Source organism: Tachysurus vachellii, chromosome 1 (assembly GCF_030014155.1).
Source record: "Tachysurus vachellii isolate PV-2020 chromosome 1, HZAU_Pvac_v1, whole genome shotgun sequence".
Classification (NCBI taxonomy): Eukaryota; Metazoa; Chordata; class Actinopteri; order Siluriformes; family Bagridae; genus Tachysurus; species Tachysurus vachellii.
This window is the reverse complement of record NC_083460.1, coordinates 37,121,113-37,129,342: the sequence shown is the minus strand read 5'-3', so window position 1 is coordinate 37,129,342 and position 8,230 is coordinate 37,121,113. Positions and strand designations below refer to the sequence as shown.

The following is an 8,230-nucleotide window of genomic DNA, read 5'->3' as shown; positions in this document are numbered from 1 at the left end:
CCATCCATAACAGGGCATCAGTGGTACTCTTATTGGGTATTACTTATTGGGGATTACTTATTGGGGATTACTTATTGGGTATTACTTATTGGGGATTACTTATTGGGTATTACTTATTGGGGATTACCTATTATGGATTACTTATTTGGGATTAGTTTTTTGGAATTACTTTTTGGGGATTACTTATTAGGGATTACTTTTTGGGATTACGTATTGGGTATTACTTACTGGAGATTACTTTTTGGGTAATACTTATTGGGGATTACTTATTGGGGATTACTTATTACTTATTGGGGATTACTTATTAGGTATTACCTATTGGGGATTACCAGAGTACTATTATTTAACTTCATTAAAAATCAATCAATCAGGGGGGCACGGTGGCTTAGTGGTTAGCACGTTCGCCTCACACCTCCAGGGTCGGGGTTCGATTCCCGCCTCCGCCTTGTGTGTGTGTGGAGTTTGCATGTTCTCCCCGTGCCTCGGGGGTTTCCTCCGGGTACTCCGGTTTCCTCCCCCGGTCCAAAGACATGCATGGTAGGTTGATTGGCATCTCTGGAAAAAATTGTCCCTAGTGTGTGATTGCGTGAGTGAATGAGTGTGTGTGTGTGTGTGTGTGTGTGTGTGTGTGTGTGCCCTGCGATGGGTTGGCACTCCGTCCAGGGTGTATCCTGCCTTGATGCCCAATGACGCCTGAGATAGGCACAGGCTCCCCGTGACCCGAGGTAGTTCGGATAAGTGGTAGAAAATGAATGAATGAATGAAAAATCAATCAAACAACAACAGCAACATTATTTCCATCTTTCTTTACCCAGCTGATCCTCTCCAGCTGATCCAGTCCATCTCTCTCTCTCTCTCTCTCTCTATATATATATATATATATATATATATATATATAGAGAGAGAGAGAGAGAGAGAGAGAGAGATGGACTGGATCAGCTGTATGTATATAGTATATATACTATATATATAGTATCCCACAAAACTGAGTACGTCCCTCACATGTCAGCAACCATTTTACCATTTTATGTTCTCAAGGGACAAGACTATGGAAATGAAAACTGTATATACTTTAAAGTAGGCAATGTGCAGCTTGTATAGATTTACTGTTTTCTAAAAATATCTCAACATACATCCATTATTGTCTAAATAACTGCCAACAAAAGTGAGTAGACCCTTTGTGTGTGTATACATACATATACGATACATATACATACATACATATACGTGTGTGTGTTAAACAGGTGTTATTACAAACACAAGTACATTCATCTAATTAATTCACACACATCTAATTATCAGCCAATGATGTGGCAGCAGCACAGTGCAAGGTTAGAGGGGTTAGGTAATTACACTTTTTCTTGATTCTAATGTTTGATGGAAAACATTACTGCTGTATATTGTGCTAGATATCTACATGAATGTGCAGGAGTACATCTGTTCCTAATAAAGAGGATAGTGAGTAAAAAAGAAAAAATGATCAAGTGTTGTGGCAATTCATCATCTGTTATAACCTATTCATGCCAAATAATGTATCTGCTCCTGGCCCTACCTCAGTAAAAGATCTCAGTATTCTGGAGAAAGGAAGGATTTATACAAAATTAGGTGTGTTACTGCTTCTCTAGGCAATGAAAGAAAATAAACATGTTGAAGAACTTTCTTTTGACTTCAGTAACTAACATAATTGTATAAACACCAAGTTGATTATAGCTAGCTGTAGATTCCAATGTAGACTGGTTCTGTACACAATATTTTACATTTCTTGAATTTGTTTGCAAATTACATAGTCAGTTATGTAGTGTAAACATTAAACGATAAATAGCAATGTTACATTTCACATGAAAATATGACAATTTAGTATTAAAAACCTTTTTTCTTTTAAATAAATAAGTATTACTTAAGGGAGCAATGTTTCAAATTCACTTTCAAAGTCCATTTGTGACCTTCAACTTTTAATTGACCCATTGGACACATCTCTATTTTTACTTCTATTTGATTTCTCAATACGTTTTACACGCCTGCATGTGTGCATGCTGTTTGTGATCTACTTAATTATGTATTACCCTGCAACGAGCAACTCAGGAAACAAACAGACGATGACTTGTTTATTTTAGATAATAAGGGTCAAAGTTACAAGATAAATGGTGATAAATCTCTGCTCCAGCCAACCTCAGTAGAATCAGTGCACACCATGGAAGCCATATTCTGCAGAAATGGCACAGAGACACCAGAACCAGTCAAAGCAGAGGTGTCAGGTAAGCCTTAAAATAATTCAGTTAACATTTTATTCATTTCATATAACAAGCAGTGAAACGATCTGAGAGGCATGTAGGCAGAATCAATCTTGTGTGTATACAAAAGGGTTTTTCATGCAACTGTAATACAACGGCTTATGCGACATGTGTGGACTGCTCAGTAATTAACCAATATTACACATTTGCAATATAGACATACACCAAGAAACAATATGCTCATAAAAAAAAGCATGTCCTTATTTTTTTGCTATTTTAGAATAACAAATTTCAACACACTAATCTGTATATATATATATATATATATATATATATATATATATATATATATATATATAATAAAAATGTATAATTATTATTATGTATTATTATAATTATTATTGTAATTATTATTTTATTTTATTATTAAAATGTAATTCTCCCAAACAAGTAGTTTTCATATAGAACTTGTACATGTATGAGCCTGCCCTTTTTGCACACTTTAATAATGAAGCCGGATGAGAAGATGCTGCATCATTAGACTTCATAATTCAGTTTGTTTTATTTTATCGTGTTCAAATCTTGGAGTTTTCAGTATTAAGGACTAGTATTGACTACTATGGACTATTTTGTATTCACGAAGGTGAAATCCCACCATGGCTTCAGGGAACACTTCTACGCAATGGACCCGGCCTTTTCTCCATTGGGAACATGTCCTACAATCACTGGTTTGATGGAATGTCTCTTATTCACAGTTTCACTTTTAAGCACGGTAGGTCAATCCCTATACAGATTTGCTGTATTCTCTGGTAACAAGCGCCACTGTGTGGTTTTATGCTGAAAGAAACTCAAATGGCAGCCTACTGTGAACATAAAAACTAGTTTTATGTATGTATATATATATATATATATATAAATATATATATATATATATATATATATATATATATATATATATATATATATATATATATATATATTTTGGGGCTTTTTTTTTTACCAGGTGATGTATATTACAGAAGCAAATTCCTTAGGAGTGATACTTACACGAAAAACATTACTGCCAACAGGATTGTGGTGTCAGAATTTGGGACAATGGTATACCCCGATCCCTGCAAGAATATATTCTCAAAGTAATTAATCACTTATTGAAGTCTTTTTTTTTTTTTTCTTTTTTTTTGGCCAAGATATAAAATGGATGAATTTGCCATAACAATCCCAAAACTTTTTCCAGAGTCTTCGCCCACATGCTCAACACCATTGCAGATTTTACAGACAATAACCTTGTGAACATTATCAGATATGGAGATGAGTATTTCACCTCATCAGAAGTAAACTTCATCAACCAAATCAACCCAGTGACTCTTGACACTACTGGGAGAGTAAGTGCAAATTATAATTTGATTCTAAAATTAAATGTGGAAATTACAAATCATAATTTCTTGGATTTCTTTTTTGTCCAGTATCAGATGATGCCTTTTTTTGTATTTTGAACAATTTCAGATCGATTACAGAAACCATATTGCCTTGAATCTGGCAACAGCACACCCTCACTATGATGAGGAGGGAAATACATATAACATGGGCACTGCTATCTTGGCACTGAGCGGACCCAAGTATGTCATCTTCAAGGTCCCTGCTACGTCAGATATAAACGACAAAACAGGTATGTTATTAACTGGCTCTATAATCATTTGCTAGAAGTCCATTTCATGGCATAGTACTATTGATTTCTTAATTGTACTTGGACAAAAGCTGTTTTTTTTATAGCAGCAGCATTGACAGTAGTTTTGTCTGCAAGGTAAATCACAGGTTTATTATTTATGTATCCAATGTTGTATCGACAGTGACAATCTACACACCACTCATATACGTATCATGTACCATAATCACTCATATGGATACATTAAATCATACTAAGACTGACACCCATTCAATATATAATGTATTTATTAAAAAATTCATTTATATATTATATTTATTTATATATTATAGAAAAAAAGCTTGCACTGAAGAATCTGCAACAGATTTGCTCCATTCCTTTCCGCTCAAAACTCTACCCAAGCTATTTCCATAGTTTTGGGATGACAGAAAATTACATAGTCTTCGTTGAGCAGCCCTTCAAGCTTGACATCATAGGACTGGCCACAGCTTACTTCAGAGGAGTTACCTGGGGCAAGTGCCTCTTTTATGACCAAGATGATGTTGTAAGCAAAACCTTTAACTCATGTATATATATATATATATTACTTTTTTTACCGATCCCTTGTTTAGAGAGGAATCTGGTTATTATCATTGTCCTATGATGTAGTGCTTTGCAAATAAATCACCCTAACCTTGAACTTTACATTTTGTCATCTTACTACCTGAAACTTAATCAGACTTCATTGGGACTACATGCAGACAGAGACATATCCCAGAAGTCTTGCCCCAGATTATTATTCTTAGAGCATGCTCAGAGTCATTGTCCTGTTGGAAGCTTTTCATGTATTTAGAATTGTATTTTATCTGGAAGCTTTTCTTGGATAAATCCATTTCTGACCAGTTCCTGTTGATGAAATACATTCCATTAACACAAGGATACCACCACCATGCAACACCGTATAGATCGTGTTTACTGTAGAATGATAAACAGTGTTTGGTTCCTTCCAAATGCTTTGTGTCAAGTGTATCAACAATGTGTCATGTGTTAAAAATATCACACCCCTTAAATGTTAGACATATTGTGAAAATCAAACCACAATAGCCCAAATGAATCAGCTCAACAACCATTTTTTTTTCTTCTACTTTTGGCTGTGCCCATTAGTAGCCTGCACCACCAGAGATCATTGAACCAGATATTTGAGTTGGCATAGGTTTTACTTTGATTGCCCTTCCTTATGCAACTCTCCTATTTTTATCCACTGTTATGTCGTAACACTGCTACATGTGGTAATCTGTCTTTTTTTGTTTGCTTCTTCACAGACTCTCTTCCACATAATCAACAGGAAAACAGGAGTGGCGATGAACACGAAGTTCTATGGGGATGCGTTCGTGGTTTTCCATCACATCAATGCCTACGAGGAGGACGGCCACATAGTGTTTGACCTGATCACATATAAAGACAGCAGTCTCTATGACCTTTTCTACTTAGACTACATGAAGCAGCAAGCAGAGAAATTCTCTGAGATGTGTAAGGCTTTATCTCCACCCATCTGTCAGCGATTTGTCATCCCTATAAGTGCCGACCTCAAGGTAATCACCATCCATAATAATATGCATGTGTATTTTTAATGAACTGTTAATTTAAGACTTATCTCATTAAGAAGTGTTCTTGTTTTGTCATTATAGGGAAATCCATTGGGCAAGAACCTTGTGAGACTAGAGGACACATCAGCTACAGCAGTGTTCCAGGCAGACGGTTCATTGTACTGTACTCCAGAGACACTGTTTCAGGGTTAGAATTACAATATTTGATTTGTCGTTTCGTTCGTCAACCAGTTTAAACATCACTAGCAGTAATACAATTTTGCAATATGTTTGGAGAGCAGATGTGCAGCACAGTCTCTCTGGCTTCTCTACAGGTTTAGAGTTACCTGAAATCAACTACAAATACAACGGAAAGAAGTACAAATATTTCTATGGCTCTATGATAGACTGGTCAAGCCAAAAAAACAAGGTAATGTGCACATAAATGCTGCACTCTATCTGTCAAAACACACCTGTGAGCATGTTGTAAATCTGACAGGGACTTTTTTGCATCATTTGGCCTGTAGAAACATTTATGCTTAGCTTTAATATGTACTTAATAAATGAGACCACAGATCTGGTCATTGTCCACAAACCAGAACTGCTTATTGTCTTGTGGTACCTTTCTATTGACTGTGTCCATGCTATATTTTTAAAGCTGGCTTTAAATCTCAAAATATAATCACGTAGGGCAACGTTATTTGTCATGTTAATGAACATTTCATATTAATATCCGACAGCTTTCATCCATATTAAAGAAAATACTTTCTGCTTGCTTCCTCCTTCATTTCTGTTGCATCCCAGTATCAATAAATATTTCTAGTCTGAGAATTTATGTTTCTGGTTTTTCTAATTTGGTCTTTTTTTTAAAAAGCAACATCATCATCATCATCATCATCATCATCATCAAAAAATTAACACACAATTACAGATAAAGATACCTTTGATATTACCTGTACCTGTATCTGTTGATTCCAAATAATCTATTTGTATTCAGTTACATCCCTAATATTTTGAATACGAATTTAATCTTCATGGTTACATCTTTGCAGATCGCAAAATTGGACACATATACCAAAACACACCTAGAATGGACAGAAGAGGATTGCTTCCCATCTGAACCAAAGTTTGTGGCATCGCCAGGTGCAGTGGATGAGGATGACGGTAAAACCATCTTCAATACAGTTCAAATACATCTTGTGAATATATCTGAATTGAAGGTGGGTGATAAGGGCAACATTTGGTTTCTCTTTAGGTGTTATCCTGTCATCTGTGGTCTCATTCAATCCCAAAAAGTCACCATTTATGTTGGTGCTGGACGCGAAGACCTTGAAGGAGATCGCTCGTGCCTCAGTTAACGCAAGTGTTCACTTGGACCTGCATGGACTTTTCATCCCACAGGAATCTGAACTGACATAAAACCAAATAACATTCCTGGAAAAATGCTTATTTAATCATGCTGCGTACTTTATTATGTTGTGGTGTAGATGACAGCAATCATAAATTAATGCTTTCTTTTGCACAAGAAAGACATGGAGCTAAATCATACAAAGGCATTGTATTATATGCTTGTAATTAAGTGCTATTTGTTCATTAAAATGAAGTGCATCAATATCTATCTTGTGAAAGTCATTGTGTAGAAAACTGAATATTTCTGTGTGTGTGTGTGTGTGTGTGTGTGTGTGTGTGTGTTTTGGCCTTATATAACAGTTTGAGTTTGAAAAGCAAAGAAGTACAGAGATACATTAAATAATTACTGTCTGTGGTACTATCTAAATAAAGTAAACAGCTTTTAAATATAATAAACATATCGATTTTTACAGACTACCTTTTAATTTGCAAATAGTCTGACTTAAAGACAAAGAAGTCAAGTACATTAGTGGTTGGCTTTAAGGCACCTCATGCTAGCAAAACAGCAGAGGAAAAAAATCTGAATATAAAACCATATTAATACAAAAGGAAGCAGCTGACTCAGCTCATATATATACATATATATCAAGCCACATTTACATTATATTATATAAAAAGGTACTTGCAGTATAATGGGGTATTAAATGTACTACACCCTGACAGGCTCTGACTCGAGCAATTCTGGGATGTGCAATTTCATTTAAATTGCTATATTTATGTATGGTATGTGTGTTATTTATTGTATTTTTCATATATGTTTATCACATGTTTTACCATTTTAGTTTAGTGTTTTTATTCACAATGTTGTTCTGGTTTGCATCTTTTGGTGTACATTCTTGAATCACAATCAACTGAAATTGAATTTATTCAAATGAAAGTCTCAAATTGTGTACTATTGTAGACCATTACTTTGTACTGATATTAAGCATTACTGTTTTAATAATAATAATAATAATAATAATAATAATAATAATAATAATAATAATAATAATAATAATCTCCTTAAACCTATCAAAAGTGTTAGTGCACCAGACTTCTGGATTTTTGATAGAAATTGTAGTCACGGTGAAACGTGTATAGAGACACACGTGACTCACCAAATCGTTTCCGGGTACGCAATCGGACACGCCTCTCGGCCAACCAATCAGCGTTCTTCTGTCACTTAGCGTCAGAAATGAAAACAGTTTTAACTCTAAATTCATCTCTGTTTAGGTCTATATATTATTATCTATCTCTGTTTTTTATTTATGTGCATATTTCTATTTATAAATTATGTATTATCTCTCTATAAGGTTTATCTATTCAAATTAAAATGTAGCATTTCTTTTGCTAGAATTTTTTAGAATATACTTGGTGTACTT

General features: G+C 34.7%; 1 protein-coding gene across 2 annotated transcripts; it reads left to right on the top strand.

Annotated features, from left to right (window-relative positions):
* The first annotated feature begins 2,104 nt into the window (after positions 1-2,104).
* On the top strand, positions 2,105-7,073 carry bco1l (beta-carotene oxygenase 1, like). Of its 2 annotated transcripts, XM_060886065.1 has the most exons (11): positions 2,105-2,255; positions 2,875-3,003; positions 3,235-3,364; positions 3,466-3,613; positions 3,735-3,897; positions 4,227-4,438; positions 5,196-5,465; positions 5,562-5,667; positions 5,795-5,889; positions 6,512-6,623; positions 6,715-7,073. In XM_060886065.1, exons 1-11 carry the CDS (start codon positions 2,192-2,194, stop codon positions 6,876-6,878), a joined length of 1,593 nt encoding a protein of 530 aa, XP_060742048.1. In that variant the 5' UTR covers positions 2,105-2,191; the 3' UTR covers positions 6,879-7,073. The 2 variants fall into 2 exon arrangements, with proteins under 2 accessions (XP_060742048.1, XP_060742049.1); XM_060886066.1 differs by lacking the exon at positions 2,105-2,255 and having other exon boundaries at positions 3,302-3,364.
* Positions 7,074-8,230: the final 1,157 nt, after the last annotated feature.

What these genes read in the sequence shown, in the direction of transcription:
- bco1l (XM_060886065.1), top strand. Translation starts at nt 2,192, where the DNA reads ATGGAAGCCATATTCTGCAGAAATGGCACAGAGACACCAGAACCAGTC. An exon ending in AGATATAAACGACAAAACAG is followed by an intron (nt 3,898 to 4,226) that starts GTATGTTATTAA and finishes TATATATTATAG; the next exon opens with AAAAAAAGCTTGCACTGAAG. An exon ending in TGCAGTGGATGAGGATGACG is followed by an intron (nt 6,624 to 6,714) that starts GTAAAACCATCT and finishes GTTTCTCTTTAG; the next exon opens with GTGTTATCCTGTCATCTGTG.